This window comes from Equus quagga, chromosome 3 (genome assembly GCF_021613505.1).
Source record: "Equus quagga isolate Etosha38 chromosome 3, UCLA_HA_Equagga_1.0, whole genome shotgun sequence".
NCBI classification, from domain to species: Eukaryota; Metazoa; Chordata; class Mammalia; order Perissodactyla; family Equidae; genus Equus; species Equus quagga.
Genome location: NC_060269.1, coordinates 71,651,145 through 71,668,647, shown reverse-complemented (window position 1 = coordinate 71,668,647; position 17,503 = coordinate 71,651,145). Strand labels below are relative to the sequence as shown.

Below are 17,503 nucleotides of genomic sequence, written 5' to 3'. Positions count from 1 at the left end.
AGACATGCAAGACCTGGAAGTTTACAGTAGAAATGATTTTTTTTCCTGGATCCATAGAGGGGGAATCTCATGGTGAAAAGAGGATATATCAAGACACTGAAAACACCACTGGTTCATAAGCTAACAGCCATCTGCCTACAGAGGGGCCAGTTCATGAGGAATAGATAGTATAGAGGCTTGTAGAGGGCAAACTGTTGGTTGTAGGACATGAGGCCCAAGAGAATGCATTCAGTTCCACACAGGGCCAACAGCAAGAAGATCTGGGTGCCTCAGTCCAAAAGAGAGATGACTGTCTTATGCAGAAGCTAGTCAGTTATCATCTTGGGGGCAAGAGAAAATGTGAAGACATCAATAAGAGAGCTGCCAAAGAAAAAACACACAGGAATGTGAAGAAGCGGGCGTATCCAGATCAGCAGAATTAGTATGCTCTTTCCAGTTAGTGTGGGGATATCATGGTGATAAGTGCAAGAGACAGAAGTGAGTTGAAGTGCATTGCAGCAGAGCCAGCAGAATAAATTCAGTCATTGTGTGGTTCTCCAAATATGTCAACCTTTGAATCTCCACAGAGATAAAAGGTAAAGCAGATAATGTGGAAATTATTTCACAATCAATAATGGGCTACATAGAAATTAACCCAGCAAAAACATTGTTAATATTACCTAAGGAATCTGGAAAAAACTGGTAAATTCAGTAGACCTAAATTGGTCTAATGACATTTGTCTTGTTTGATTTGGTGCTACATGATGTGAAACATTAAGTTATATGGATACTTTCATCTTTTAAATATATTTGGATCCAGGCTTTTTCACTCTAAAATATGTTGAATTAAAAGGTTTTTTTAATTAGTGGTTTACCTGCACTTTCAGTGATGGCTCTCCAGGAGAATACAATTAATCAGATTGACTTCCTTTGTCCCACCTCTGTAAGTACACCTTGGCTTCAGAACTCTGATCTCTAGAACAAAGCAAAGTTCTGTAAGCATGTCTGTTAGAAATGAAAAGCACTGTGCATGGAAATATCAAACACTACAGACATAAATACATACGGATTCTACGTTGGTTGGTAGAATCTAATTCTCCTAAATTGATTTGGTATATTTTTCCTCACTTCAGATAGCTGGAGTTTTCTAGATATAATGAGCATTTCACACATAGTTTCCCCTCAAATATTATCATTCATTCTTTGGACCATTCACCCAACTTTCAAGGACAAAAATGGATATGGAGAATATTCATGTAGTTATTTAATCTTGGTGATGAAGAAAGTACTCACTGGATCCCAGTAGCAAATGTTCACTTTAGAAATCTTCTGCCTGATACAGTCTCACATAACAATGTCATCATCATTTCAACACAGGAAAGCCTTTGTTCAAATATGCAACAACACCTCATCCTCTAATAAGTTCCAAATTCTTCAGTCTCACAAGAACATTCCTTCAAGTAATAGTCTCAATCTTTCTCTTGAAAAGTATAGTAAAACAAAAAAAATCCTATCAAAGCATTAAATCCCTTATTATTAGGGCAAGGCATCATTTAGTTAAATTAGTCAGATTATTGTCTCTTACATAATGTTTACATTACTTTGTGGCTTAACGCAATAATCAGGTTTTCAGTTATTTGTATATCATAAAACTCACATTACAAACTATGTTCTCATATTTATATAGTGGGAACGATGATAGTTGTTAGTGGATACTGAATTACAAGTATATTTTCATGTCAAAGTTTCAACAATATGTATTTCATAATTTAAGCGTATTTGCATTAAAGCAGTTAACAAAATACACTGGGTGATCAAAACAGACAAAAGCAAATAAAAACACTATTGAACAGTAGAATAGATTATTAGATATCATCATCATTATTACAAACAGAAAAATAAAAATAGCAGTTTATTAATATTATGCAAAACAGCTAAGTATCTACTCAAAATAAAACAGTGAGATGTCCCCTTATTCATATCCAACAGCTTCTTCCTTAGTGAGTATTGCAATTTCTGCTTAATTGGAATTAAAATAAATAGTTCACATGACGCAAACAGTACTTTTAAGTAAATAATTCATGTTACAAGTTTCGTGTTGTAGGACAAATGTCTGAATATTTTCATAAATATATCTTTGATCACACTTTTCCCACTTGGATCCCTGAGTTTTTCCTGCTTTATTATTTGCCAAAAAAAAAATTTATGCAAATCCTTCTAAAGCTGTAAGCACAAGTTCTAGTTCAACCACTTTCTTATGCCATGCTGGCCACTCAAGTCCCTGTAAAGTCATCCTTCTTTATATTCATAGCAATATGGTCTCTTATTATGATGGCCCTTAAAATATTTACTGCCTTATTGCATTTTATTCCTTGATTATTATTAACTGCTGATTTCTTTCTGTAGTACAAAATCTGTAAAAGTGAATTTTTGTAATATTTCTATTTATTCACTCATAGAAATCAGACATGGTTAAACATATTGATAATTGAATTTTTGTGCAGAGTGAATAGGAATTGGAGTTCACATTCAGTACCTAGGTTTTATGTCCTGCATTTATTAGCTGAATATCTTGGGATGAAATACTTAAGTCACTTTGTCTCACTTTCATCATTTTCAAAGCTGGGATTATAATCTCTCTCAAAGTTCTTTTACACATGAAATGTGTTATATAGCAATATATACTTTTTAAATTGTTGGATACAACTTCATCCATCAATGTTATTAAAATTCAATTTTTTCTTGTGATAAAACAGGCAAATTGATCAGTTCCACCTGTAACTGGGAAAATTAAATTGCTTTGAAAATAACTGCGCATTAGGTTTCCCCACATTTTGCAAATTCTATAATTGAACTTCTTTCTCTGAATGGCCATTATCATGCTATCAAGAGTGGATGATTATTCTTTGCAAATAATTATATGACCAATAGATTTGAATTATCTTTTTTTCTAATGCTTCTTACTTCTTGAGACCAAACCCATTCCATTTCATATTATTTGCTCTAATGAGCAATGTCTTTGTAGAGGTGGTGAATATTTTAATGTTCCCATCACTTTCATCATCATCTTTTTATGCCACTAGGAATATGTAGGGTTAGAATACATGTTCTTTACTGTTCAGGATGTTTGCATTATAAGCATAAAGTGTTAGCTACTATAAGTGTAAAGAGAAAATCATGAACAGAATATTGGGTTTTTGGTTAGAGAGATTTATGTTTGTAATCTCACTCTGCCAGTTATAGGCTGATGATTTTAGGCAAGTTAATGTTCTGGAGGCTTGCTTTACTTATCCACAAAATGGGATTATGATCCTCACTTGAAAGAAAAAAACACATTTATATATGAAGCTTTTTTAGGACAATGGATAGAACAAAGCTAATAGTAATAAATATTGATATTCTTCCCAGCTGCCTTCTTTACCCATTCCAAACTTCTGGCTAGTTTTTTCAGTACTATTTTCTTTGTTTTTTACTTTTCTCTTCCCTCTCTCCCACTCTTTCCTTCCTTCTTTTCTTTCTTTCACTCTAACTTCTTTCCTCTCTCTTTCCATTTCATTGTGTCTTCAACAGTGCTAGATTGAATTTAAATATTTACATATTTCTAGGAATATGCTTTTACGTAAGCAAAGCAGACTTTATAAACTTAAAATAAAGACACTCCTTATCCTGCCTTCTTCACATGGTGTGAGAAAATTTAAGATAAGAAAACTATAAAAAGTTTCTTGCTGATTTATCTACTGAATACCAAGATCCTTTCCGTGGTATATTGAAATGATTAAATATGAATGCAGATGGTAGTATTTTGGTATTAATGTAAGAAGATATAAAAAAGAGACTTTATGAAGTGCAGCTGAGGATTTCAAAAGAAAATGATTGAACTTAGAAAGATAAAAACTAAGCAAAATGCAAACTGTGAATAGAAAGTGCATAATAGGTTTCTTTCACAAGTATATATAAAATAAAACAATGTATATTTGATTTGACAGTAATTTGGCATTACCGTTCATACAATGATTGTTTTATGGGAATTTCTAGATAACAACTATCCACATTTATGATTAGCCTTTCACAGTCAAGATGCTATCACTGTATTATTTGTTGGAAATTACTCATTTATAAAAAAATGTAAAAAGCAGAAAACAAATAAAAATTAGAAATAATGCTGAATTTACTTCTTCACTGAAATTGTGGTAATGCCGTTATAGTAATTATTTTGTAGCCTTTTGTAGCTACAGTCAAGTTAGAAAGATGCTTTGTTCATGTAACAAAATAGAATTATCTGCAAGATATTAGTAGCAGAAGATTCACTCACACCTCAGTCAGTGATGAATGTCTAGAATTTACACATCGAGATGTTCCATAATCATAAATTTGAAATCATGTGTGCAGAAATATCATATTTTCTAGTTACTTGTTTTCCTCGTGATTAATGGTTTGTTCACAAAGACTAGGAAACTAACCAAGTACAATCTTGGTCTGCGTCACTGGGTCACAAGTGGAATGTTTAAGATAAATAAATAGTAATACCTTTAAATAAGGGATATTTTCTGCATGTATTTGCTTGGAAATGGCAGGAAATAAACACTAAACAAAATAATTTAAACTAGAGGGTGTGTAAACATGCGAATTTAATTCTTTCTTGATCATTGAATCATTTTGAATCATCTCCAGTGGGATTTTCATCACAGAAAAAGGATTCAGGGTAAGGAAATACATGATTGGAGATAACTGTGAAATATTACTAAGTCTATCAACACTGTCAAATTCCCCAGGAAAGAAGAACATCAGGAATTTAATATGATTTCAGTGAAGCATGAGAAAATGGAATATGTTTACAATTATCAACACAATGATTTACACCATTTTTAGATGTCAACTGAGCCATTTTCTGAGAAATGAGGTGAGATTATGCTATTTAGTCAATAAAATTGACTAGCATTCAATTTTATCTTGAAATTAGGTTGATGGACACTGTATATAAAAGTTATCAAAAATCACTTGGATCATTTCAAAGACACTGATAAAAAGTGAATGAAGGCAATTTGAAATATTGGGTCAACTATGAATCACTTAAAATAACAGGATCTTCAGGGCTGGCACAGTGGTGCAGTGGTTAAGCTCACACATTCCACTTTGGCGGCCCTTGCTTCGCTGGTTTGGATGCTGGATGAGGACATGGCACTGCTTGGCAAGCCATGCTGTGGTAGGCGTCCCACATATAAAAAGTAGAGGAAGATGGGCACAGATGTTAGCTCGTGGCCAGTCTTCCTCAGCAAAAAAGAGGATTGGCAGAAGATGTTAGCTCAGGGCTAATCTTCCTCAAAAAGAAAGAAGAATGAAAGAAAGAGATGGGAGAGGCAACTCAAAATGGTGTCATAGGAAGACCCTGAGCTCAACTCCTCACACAGAAAAAAATTTACATATAAAACAATTTCCTGTTTAAAAGACCTGAAAATTAGCTAAATAGCACCTCCACAACAAAGGATGAAAGGGCTACATTGAGATGAGTAGGTGAGGCAGAGATGTGGTCTTGCCAAAACCCCCATCCTCAGCACAGCAACCCATAATTGGGATATATCTCACTTCTCCAAATCCTCTCCCTGAGAAGCAAGGGCTTTGTGCCCTACAGTAGGCCCCCCAAACCTTTGGACCTGCACTAAAGAGATGAGCTCCCAAAACATCACATTTTGAAATACCAGTGGGGCTTATGTCCAGGAGACCCTAAGGGTCATAGGGAACTGAGAATCCACTCTTAAAGGTCCATGCATAGACTCAGTCACCCCAGGACCCAGCACGAAAGCATAGTTTGAATAGTACCTAGACCATATGTGAAGGAGATTCATTTGTTTATCTTAAAGCATTTGCTAGAGGATCAGGGGCCACTTTGGACTCTCTCCAGGGACAGAAGCACTGGTGAACACCATTTTTTTACTCCTTCTAAATTTCTAGCACAGACACTGGTGAGTGACATTTTTATACTCTCACACTACCTTATTAGTGCCAGTAGGCACATTCAGTCACAGTCTCTTGCTGCCATGATCAAGCTGGCAGGCACACTCCACACCCATGCTCTCTACAGTCTTGTAAATTCATTGGATGCAACCTGCCCCCATACTCTCTCATGACTCCTCTAAAGCTGGCAGACATACTCCACTCTTGCGCTCTCCCTTGGCCTTGATAAAGTGAGTGGGCACACACCACCCTCATGTTCTCCCATGGTCTTGCTAAAGCCAGCAGGTGCATGCAGTCCATACATGGGATGCCTCTTGAGCTCCTGGCTCTGGTGGCTTGCCTTTCTGGGCCCACAGGACTGAAATAAATAGACAGACAATTCTTGGAAGGCTACCATTCCCAGGGCACTTTATAGGCAGCAGACTGAAAAAAGTCCCCAGTCTTCCTGGGAAAAAGACCTATTTATTTGTTCTGGAGCATTGGTCTGAGAGGCAGGTTTCAGGTTTCAGACACATAGATGCTACAGAGGTGCTCTTGGGGGACACAATTTTTATGCTCTTTGTTCTTGCTATAGCTCATCACAGTTCCCATAATGGAGCATATACACTCATCTGGAACCCTGATTTTTCTAACTGTAGCCAAAGGGACACTTCCAGATCAACTGCTCTGGACAACAGTAATGTTTTTGATTATGGTACCACATGACTGTATACATTTGCATACTTTAAAAGCTGCTGCCTGAAGGTCTGGCTTCATTTCCAGTAAGTTTCATTTTTCAAATCAAAATTCCATTCAAAGTACATTATAGTTTATTAAAGATGGCTTTAAGAAAAAATATATACAGCTGTCAAAATAAAAATATTTTTTATTTTCTAGATATCTGTGACAGTCATTTTTATAATTATTATTTCACACTAGTTCTTCAATACAAAAAAAGAAGAAAATGCTAGCCTATTCAAGAAATCTAATTTGAAGGCCTCCCAACATTTTGAAAGCATTACTGTGACTTTCAGAACACATACTTGCATCCTGCCAGACAACTGAGCGTAAGCTTTCTGTCTGACCACCTCCTGGGCACTTTCTCACTTGCTGTCCACCAGGTTCTATGCTTGACACTTCCCCGCATCAGCTCATAGGCTTAACAACTGCTGCAGCACTGAACGCAACAGCAAGCCTTCATCCTGTAAATATTAGTGCAGATCATCAATACAGACGATAGCGCTAAAGTGACAGTAATGCCTCACACAGTGTACTGTAATTAAGTCCAAAAGTTTGGTCACTTTGCCAACCCAGAATCTGATCGGCACCATCACGAGGCAGAGAACACCATCAGTGGACGCTTTGGCAGAGAAAGCCATTAAATGACCTCTTAAGCGAACTTCCCTTCTACAGGGAGCAGATGAACATCACCTTATCTACATAGAAACTTAATGCCAATCACAACACGCTGGTTGCAACAGCAATAAACAGGAGCAGAAACACCCTAGCTTCTCTCTGAAATTACTTTAGGATTGTAGATCAAATTCTTCCCCAAATGATCCTGCTCTGCATGTCATAAAAAGTAAGGTGCCTTTGTTCAGAACTCTTACAAAGAAATGCTGCCCTGCATTTCCTTTGATGGTTGCAAATTTCAGGCTCTACAGATAGGCGATTCCAGTACAAAGGAGAAAAGGAAAAAGAACTCAAGAGGCTCTTCGACAGTCCCCCAAACCCACCATCCTCCCACAGCAAACGGGTAAGTCCAGGCTGTTCCAGGAAAGGGAGATGGGGAGAGACAGGAGGCGTCCACACCAGACAAGACAAAAACAGGGGAGTTGAGAGGAGGCAGGTAGAGAACGGAGCGGCCTCCCCCCTCCATCCGACCGGGAACTCTGCCAGCTGTCCCTCTCCCTCCCTCTGACCCGGGACAGGCCGGCTGTTCCTCTCCCGAACCCCTGACAGCGGGTAGCTCAGACGCACGTGGTGTGCACAGCAGGCAGCCTCTCTGAGCCTGACAGCCGCCAGGATGGCCCGCGTTGCTGGGGAACGGGGATAGAGGGGACGGAGGCACCGAGGAGCCCCGTGCAGCCCGCGAGCCCCGCGCCCTAGTCCTCCAGGACAACGCCCCGCAGGGCTCAGCGGACAAGGCGGGCCAGGGCCGCGCCACCTCCCGGAAGGCTGTCTGGGACCCGAGCCCGGGCTCAAGGCGCGTCTCCCCTCCGAGCCGCCCTCCCGCTCAGCTGCGGCCCAGCCCGCTGTCCTTGCATCGATGAGGTCTGGCCAGGGCAGCCCCCAGGCGCACTGGGCTAAAGGGGACCGGGTAGGAGGGGACAGCTGCGCGGCCCAGGGTTCCCCGCCGGTCGTCTCAGGCGAGCTGCACGTGGGTCAGAACCTGCCTGACCTCACTTTCCCCCAGCTCCACGCCAGGGCACGCCCCGCCTGAGGATGTCTGGCGCCTCCCTATAGGCTGGGGCCAGCAGGGGGTGGAGTGAGAGAGGAGGCAGGTCCAGCTGGAGGGGTGTAGGGAGCCCAGGGGTGGGCCAGTGACGTGCTGGGCTAGCGAGGAGGCAGGGCAAGCAGGGACGCCGGGAGACAGAGAAGCCAGGGCTGCAGTGCGCCCCCACAGTGTGGGGAGGCCAAAGAGCATGAGTCTGAGTGACAGGCCTAAGAGGGAGGCGGGGCAAGTTGGGGCGTGGCGAGCAGGGAGGGGCGGGGCCACAGAGGAGGCGGGGCAGCGGAAAGCAGCCCTGCGTGGGGAGACAGCGGGAGCGGGAGTAAAGGCGTGAGCAAGAGAGTCAGGCAAGTGCGCTGGCTGAGCGTGTGAGGATTCCTGGCCAACAGGATCACACCCATGGGGGCGGGGCTCACACCGGCCACCTGCCTGGTGAGAAAAGCCAGGAGCCATGTTCCTCCCGCCCACTGCCTGATGGGAAATGGAGTCTTTTTTTACTGGAACCCTATGAGCTGTGAGTCTGACCTTAGGCCTTTGGGAAATGTGGTCCACAGTTGCACCTTCAGATCAGATGCTGCAGCCATCAGGCCAGAAAATCTGAAATAAACATTCTGGGTCATATGATAATTCTATGTTTAATTTTTTTTTTACACAAAATTCACCTTGAGGTGGAAAGTGACTCCATGAACTTGAGTTTTGTCACAAAAATAACTGCATATTTTCCGTATTCTTCCAACAGGAACCAAAACACACTTGTTTGGGTAGGTTTCCCAGGTTTTCTCTGTAAATCGAGATGAGGCAGTAGATATAGTCATGGGCAAAGACTGAAGAAAAGACACAAATCCATTTCTGTCATCCATGGCCTCTGACTCTGTCTTGACCCTGAAACAGAGGTTTTCAGCATATTGCTGCTTACGAAGACAGAGGCTTGACACAGGAATCTGAACAGCAACAACCAGAGAAAGCTTTGTGTGCTCACCCCTGAGAACTTCCTCAGGGGCCCATTCTGTTTTTGGATTTTTCCCAGGTAGGAGCCATCCTTCTTTGTCTCTTTGTATGCCTTGGAACTTTTGGCAGAAAACTTACCATTTGGAATATTATGACATGACAACTAGGAAAATCATGTTCTCCCACTCCCCAGCATATCTGGGGGATGCTGACTGCAATAGATGGTGTTAGTTTCTTTAGGGGATATTCTTATCCAATCCTGAAAGTTCTGTATTCTTTGTCATTTGTGGCCACTGAACACTTTGATCTGTTAACCTAAGGATCAGCTAGAGATCCTGAGTTTAGTGGATCTTAGGGTGCCCTCCTGGGGAAAGAGGGCTAGGGAACTCTGTGACAGGGAAAGCGACTGTCTGCTTTGGTGTAGAGAAAGAGCATGGCGCACTGCATCCAGTTCTCCTTTCATTCTGGCACACAGAAGACTAGATTTCCTAGCCCTCTTGGTTATCAAGTGGATGTATGGCTACTTCTGCCCAACAGCATCACTTGTCGGCCAAAGGAGAAAGGAGGGTGTGTAAAGGCCCCAGGTGCTCTTTGTGTCCTTCAGCAGCAATGGAAGAAGGTGTGAGTTTCAGATGGTGTAGCAACAAGGTCATGGGGTCTCCATCAGCCTTGCCCAACAAGACTTGGGAAGCAGGGGTTCTTTCACCCCAGCGACCAATGTTTGATGTAAATCTGAGGAGAAATATATCTTTAGTCATGGATTTCTTAATTGTTGCATTTAATTTCTTACCAGAGCGGTTGTCCTGAAGATTATGATGACCTACCCTCTCAGATTGTCTAAAAGGTGATTCTCCCAGAGCAGAATTGGCCGAATCTCATGTTGCTATGGTCAGAAGTCATGCCTCCTGACGGCTGCTTGTCACAGATCAGGGCCCCACCAAGAGACTCTGAGTCTGATAGGGAGTATTGCATGTGGAAAGTGTATGGAAGTGTTCTGGAGAGATATCCCTATGGGAAGTTAGCAAAGCAGAGATGGTCGCAGGAGAAGCTGAAGCACAAGCCCGTTGCCACTGGGTCTCAGCCAACCCTCAGGGATCTCTGGAGCTGGGACGGCCCTTTGGTGTTGTCCAAAATTGAGACAAGGGAACCAGGCTTCTTACTCCCTTATCTGCCAGACATGGGGCCCTGGCTGTCCCTGGAGAGGGCTGTATCCTTGGGTTAGGTGGTTCCCTATGGTGTGGGGATGTCCTGTGAGGGAAAGAGCTGTGAGCTGTCCTCAGCCAATATTCCCAGGAGCTGTGGGGTGGATGCCTTGGCCTTGAGCATGAGTCTGGGCTGAGTCTCAATGTTTCAACGGCACTGCTCCTTCACCATGCTCTTCCTTCCCAACCCAGCTAATAATCTCCCAATCTGAGGAAGTCCCTGGGAGGACTTACGTAGAGCTCTGCCTTTCCCTGTGATTGGATGAGAGAAAGGCATTGGGGAAGACCAGAGTCTCTCTCTCCAGGATTCAGACCCTCTTACCTGGGGGCTTCTGGTGAGCCCCAGAAGGATTCTCACCTCAGCTGACCGTGCTGAAGTGGTTCCTGTAATTGTAGCCACGGATTTGCGTAGTCGGGCGCTTGTAGTTAGGGAGAATCTGATTCCCTCCAGAGAGCCAGAACAGGGTGCTCTCCAAAGTCTTGGGGTCATGGGGACAGGCCTGGTAGACATCGAAACCCAGGGGCAGGTTGGCGAGTCGAGGGGCATTCTCGTTGGTCTCCTTAAGGGTGAAGGAGAGGCCAGCCCATGCTGGTAATTCTTCCAGACACACCTAAGCCCAGGGGCAGCATTCGGGAGAATGGTCGAGTCATGTCATTCAGGGACAAATCCTAAGCCAGGCCAAGGGAAAGGTCGGGTTCTGGACTCAGGTTACCCATCCAGAGATGCTCCTGTCTTGGCAGATGGAGGTGGTGTGAACATGGTTCCCAGCACTCTGGGACACCCTGGTATGGCTCTCTCACTGTGATGAGGCAAATCGTGTCCAAATCAGCAAGATGGGTTTGCAGGGCACTGTGAGTGGGAGGAGATGGCATTGAGCTGGATGGTGTGGCTGTCAACTGGACAGATTTTTTGTTAACTTCCACAAATGGAAGATGCATCCGTGCATGGACCACACAGCAAGATATTTTCGAGGTCCATGAGTGAGGAGTACAAACGCCGTCTCATCGACCACTTTGGAGAGACTGAGTTGAATTCCACCATGATCTTGTTTTCGCTTGCACTGGAAGCCAAGATGCAAGCATCCGTCCCCACCTTGGACCTGGAATAGTTTAAATGGCACCCGACTTACCAGTTCCTCAAACATTTTGAGCATTTCCTTCCAACACCATATTCACTTGAGGCATTTCAAGGGACTCACATTATTAGATTCTCTTCTCCTAAGTCAGCTCTTAGGAAGCCAGTTTTGGTAACTTCTGTGTGCCTTGAACAAGAAACATTTCATCCATATTTGCTAATTTCTTTCCTCGTGGACTTCCACAATCTATGTCGAATTTGGAAACCCAAAGATGGGATAAATGTGCCTCCTGTGTCCACAGCTGTACTCCCGCAACAAACTAAATGTTTCTACGTGCCGGGTCGGCTCTCAGGAGCACCCCAGTCCTGGAGGAGACACTCTTGGGACACCCATGACATCATCCTGGCCCTGGACTAGCCCTGGGACCTGCCACAACTCTTTCTCCTTGGAGGGACAGCACAGCCTTCCCCACCTTCCTCTGGCAAGTCTCTTTCCTGGGTGGCTGTGCTGCATCAGGAAGGGCCTGGGCTGCCGGGGACCCGGATTGATCCTCAGCTTCCAGCTGTGCTGAGATGGCCTCCCTGGCAGAGCCCAGCCTGCCATGTGTCTGAGTGACACTTGCAGCCACCAGGAAGGAGAGGATGAGTCAGAAGTGCCAAGCGATTCACCCAGCCCTTGTCTTGCAGGATGTATCCAAGGGACGAGATTGCAAAGGCTGGGTGGTCAGGCTTTCCCTCCTAGTTCTGGAGCTGGTGCTCTGGTTGAGCTCAGAGCAGTGTCTGTTTAGTACCCAGATGGGAAGCATTTCAACATTTCCCTCGGTAAGTCTGTGTCCACGCACATCCACAGATCATCAGGTTGCTCTCATTCCCTGCAGGACACCTGACTCACACCCTTCTTAGGCCTCCTCTTTCACACCCCCCACAGGAAAGGCACACATCCTCATGACAGAACCACAGCACAAGACTGTGGAAAGAACACAGCCAGCCGAGGGGCTACACGCTTGCTGGGCTCAGGCACAGCAATGACTTTAGGAAAAGTCACTAAAAATACTCCAGATTGTGTAAATTTGGGACTGTCCGACACCACGGGCCTGAGAAGCACACAGGCCCAGAAGTCACCCTCGGCAGTAGGGAGACTGTGGGGTCATTCCTGGTCAGGATGATCATCTATCCTCCTGGGAAAGCAGAGCTCACCTGGGATCCATCAGGCCCAGTCTGGGAGGAGTGGCCATGATGGACCTGGCAGAAAGGCTGGGGACATCTAGGGAATTTCTGCCCTAAGATACAATTGTATGCAGGAGTGTAGAGACACTGAAAATCCTAGCTCACAAGGAGCACTGGGTTTATGGAGGGATACCTGGCTGAGGCCCTAAAAGCTGCATCCCACAGCTTTCCCCTTAGATAGACAACAAGCAGGAAATGGTATTCAGGGTTAGGGACCAGAAGCCCAGGAAGATCCAGCCTAGGTCAACGGTGAACAGGGAGCCCCTCAGTGGGCCCAAGAAGGCAGAGTCCTGCCTGCCCATGGTCCATCTGCACAGGACCTTCCTCTGGCCTTGTCCTCTTCACAGGCACATTTTGAGCTTTTGACGGTATTTTCCCCAGTTTGAGCTGAAGACATTCCAGAGACTGAATCAGAAAACAAGGTCCTAATCTGTGTGCCAGAGAAACCAGGAAAATGTTCCCTCTTCTGGCAGAGTGTAGAAAGGCAGCCACTGTCCTGGGCAGGGCATGTGCTAGGGACAGGCATGTGCTAGTTTGAAAGACACACCCAGCTCAGTGGTTGTCGTTCTGCCTGAGAAAATGCCTCCAACCTCTTAGTCCCAAGAGGTAGGAGGGGCCATCTCTTCTCCTGGACAGGGTGAGCCCCACTGCAATGATCCTGTCCTTGGAGGAAGGGGGACTTGGGCATGTCCTTCAGTAGCCAGGGAGGGGACTGGCACTTCTCCCGTCTCCACATAAACTGAGCTGATGACTCTGTGAGGTTTCTAAATTCGAGAAGGAATGTGAGTTTCTGGATCTGGTTTCCATGAGCGCAGGGAGTGAAAGACGCACACCTCCACTCCCAGGATTAGAAAGAAGCAACAATTTAATGTTATACTCAAATGCAGCATTTACCATTGACAACAAAACATGGCCCCTCCAAATAGGGAGATAGGTGCTGGGGAAAAGGGGGGAGGGAGAAGAGGGGTTGATGCCTTCCATCGTGGCCTCCAGGGGACCCCAGGAAATGGATCACAAAGTTCTCATCAGAATCTGAGGAGATGACCCTGTGCACCCTGAGTGTCCCCACTGTGTACCCACTGTAGCTCAGCTGGTCTCAGGAGGGTCATGGACCACCACCACTGGGCCCTTGGTTGGGGGTCTGGTGTCTGGAGAAAGAGAGGCATTTCTTGAGGGGCCTGCCCTGGACCCACAGCACACACCCCTCCCTGCCCCCACTCTGCTCTGTGCTCCAGCCCTGTGCTGAGTGGTCAGACAGCCAACAGGACCCCATCTGTCCCTGACACAGGGGCTGATATTTAACATCACCCATTTCACAGAGGAGGAAACCAGTCCGAGAAACATGAGTGCAATTGCCCAGGACAGGACTGCTCAGCAGTGGAGTTGGGACCCAGGGCCAGCTGTCTGCCTCCCCAGGCCCATGCTCAGCCTGAATGTTTCCTGAGCCTGTGGATTCAGCCACTGCCGGTGCAGACACACACTCTTACCTGAGCTGTTCTTCTTGTCTTTGAAGAAGAGTCGAATCTTTCTGGCCCAGTGGTATCTGGGCTCCAGCTGGCAGGACAGGCTGTAGCTACAGGACAGAGTAGAGCTGGAAGCTCTCAGGAGCCACACATCACATGTGCATCCTGGAACCTGCCAGCAGCTGGAGTCCAAGGGTCCCAGGGTTCGCCATGCAACCAGATCTGAGGCTGACCAGGGAGCCAGGGCCATGGGCTCTGGAGCTGGTCAGCAGAGAGAGTCTGCCCTGCCCTCTCCCAACTCCTGACCTCCCTCACCTCTCCTCCTCACTCAGGGGCTCCATGGCCTGGAACCAGGCCCCAAAGTGCTTGTCAGGCTGCACGGTGTACAGATTTGCAGCCTCCTGGAGCAGCTCGATCTCCTCCATCAGTTTGAATTGCTAGGACAAAGCAAGCACAGGATGCACACAGGACCTGAGTCGGGGTTCCTGCAGGGCTCTTGGAGGGGGTGACGAGGGGGACAAGGAACCAGTCTGGGGCCTTTGCCCACTTGGGAACCCTGCCTCCCTGCAATTCCAGTCAGGACTTGCCTCCTCTCACACTTGGCCAGAAATAACTCCTCCTCCAGGAAGGTGTCTTTGATGCCAGCCCTACCCCCACCCACCAATGCCATAGGATCCCCAGCTCTGTATATCAAACTCTACAAATAAATGTCTGACCCTGGGGATTGGGCCAGAGGGGGTCCTGCCCACGGGGGGGTGTCTCTGATTTCCACACCCCCAGCCTCCCCAATGTGAGGCTGCAGCCGCTTACCTCATTCCATTTCTGACAGTTCAGCACATCCTCTGGAAGACAGACAGCCACAGTCCATCAGAAACAGCCCCCTTACACCAGCACTAGCCCCTGTCCACACCTCTTCCAATGTTGCACTGCTGCCAGTGGGCAGGCCCTTCCAGAGACAGGACTTGGACCTGGGCCAGTCTCTGGGCTCCAGAGCAGGGGCACAGAGCAACTGAGGCAAGAGAACTTGTAACCCAACCCTCTCTGATGAGACAGGGGGAGACTGAGGCCTCAGGCAGGAAGGGACAGCTCAGCCACTGATGTGCTTCCTGACTGGGAGGGGCCCAACTTCTCTTCCCTAATTGGCAGAGCCAGAGGGAGAGGCTGAGTCCAGCTCAGACACCACCTCCTGCGGCCACGCAGTCAGGCAGCTCTGAGCCTCAGCAGCCCAGGGAACCTGGACGGTGGCTTCTGCAGAGCCTGCATCACTCACTGGGGAGATGGGCCTGACGCCCCGACTCCCATACAAGGTTGGAGGCTCTGCTGAGAGGACCTTTGCCAAATGCAGAGAGTTCAGGGCTCAGGGAAGGACTCTCTACTCCCAACCCTCAGGAGACTGAGCCCCCGGACCCACCTCCAGGCTCACTCATCTCCACATAATCCTGCATCATAGCGTCCAGCAGCTCCAGGGAACGGAAGAATGTCACCAGGGAGGGGACGACACCGTGTGCAGCCATCGGGGTGGGCATGGTGATGAGCTCCAGCTCTCAGGTGCCCCCATGAACCCTCCTCTGAAACCCCTCACCCCAGCCCCCTGCCCACCCCACACTCCCACACAGAGCAGCCTAGGATCCTCAGGACACCCCAACACACACAATTCCCTCCTCCCCTCCCCTCCAGGAGCACCAAACTCCACCAGTCTAGTCCCAGGGCTGGCTGTTGGCCCATCCCAGGGGGTGTGGCCCCTGCCCCTCCCCACCCCAAATCTGTCCTGTTGCCAGTGCTTCCAGGCCTCCTCCTGCTCACTGCTATTGCAGGCAGATCATGCTCCGTGGCCACAGCAGATGCACTGGAGGAGGAAGGCCCCTCTCCTGAGGGAGGTCTCCAGCTGGAGGGGGAGACCCCTCTCCTCTGACTCCTGGGACCCTCCCCCACAGGCACCCTCACCTGCTGCCCCTGCCTCTCCTGGGCTCCCTGGCGGGCCCTCTCTGCAGTCTTTAACATGGAGGTCGCCTCCTGTCGGGGCCGAGGACAGGGTCAGTGCGCCCATACTCCCCTCCGCATGTCCCCCAAGGCCCCTGATCTCAGACCCTGGCCATCGGCTCCAGTCCCCTGCTGCCTCTGCTGCTCCCACCTCCAGGGTGCTCTGATTCTAGACCAGTCCCGGCTCCAGGACTCACTCCTGTGTGACCTTGGGCCTGCCCAGGCCTCCCTGGCCCTCTTTCCTCATCTGAAAAATGTGAGGAGAATGTCACCTGCTTCCAGGAGTCTCCTGAGGATTCAGGGTCATCTGCGTGTCATCTCTGTTCTTCCCTCACCTCTTAAGGAGAAGCCAGCACAAATCTCCTCACATTCCTGTCCTCCCTTGGACAGTATCACCCCGCTGGGAGGCCCACACCACTGATCATTTCCCTCCACTTCCCAGAGGAGGAGACCCAGGCCCCCAGAGGGGCAGTGACTGGCTAAAGGACCCACTGAGGAGAGGCTGTCCCTCATCCCAGCCAGAGGCCCTGTCCCCGCTGCTGATTGCAATAATTATGTTAATATGCACTTAAATATTGAGGGAAAACCTCCTCATCTTCAGCTCTCTGCCAGCACCATGAAGCCCATCATAAACATCACTCGGCCTACCTGGGACAGACACCATTACCTGAAAAAGAGATGGTGGTGGGGAGGGGGTGAGATGGGAAATGGAGTCCAATTGTGTTACTAAGCCCCGACTTCTGAACCAGTCTTCTCTGTAGGGATTTTAATTCAACTTGGCAGTTTGGGCTCATTCATGCCCCTCTTCTCACTGGTCACACTCTGGCATACTGCCTTATGAGGTTCACTCTGGAGTGGAAGTTCCTTCTTTAGTCTTAGAATGACAGTTCTTCCATCCTGGGATAAAATGAAGACTATTAAAGGAAAACGCCACAGATGAAATTATTTTTGTGGCAAAAAGAGGGGAGATCATGCATGCATGTGTGAATACCTGCTAATGTACTCCATTCATGTGTGGAGATTCTGCCCAAATCTGAACTAAGTGCTATGGACTGAATATCTGTATCCCCTCAAATGAATATGTTGACATCCTAGCTGCCAATATAATGCTATGGGGAGACACTAGCCACTTTTGTAGATGATTATGTCATAAGGAGGCAATTCTTAAAAGGGATTAATGTTGTTGTAAATGAGAGCCCAGGAAGCTCCCTTACCCCTTCCATCATATGAGGACACAACAAGACTA

The 17,503-nt window shown here is 46.7% G+C and overlaps 1 protein-coding gene across 1 annotated transcript in view; it reads left to right on the top strand.

Annotated features, from left to right (window-relative positions):
* LOC124236771 (olfactory receptor-like protein OLF4) overlaps positions 1-8,183 on the top strand; it is a 186,764-nt gene extending 178,581 nt beyond the window's left edge. Inside the window, exons 2-3 of the mRNA XM_046655740.1 lie at positions 7,566-7,666; positions 7,929-8,183. Of these exons, the coding sequence (XP_046511696.1) occupies positions 7,566-7,666; positions 7,929-8,183 (356 nt within the window). The remainder of the gene's footprint in view (positions 1-7,565; positions 7,667-7,928) is intronic.
* Positions 8,184-17,503: the final 9,320 nt, after the last annotated feature.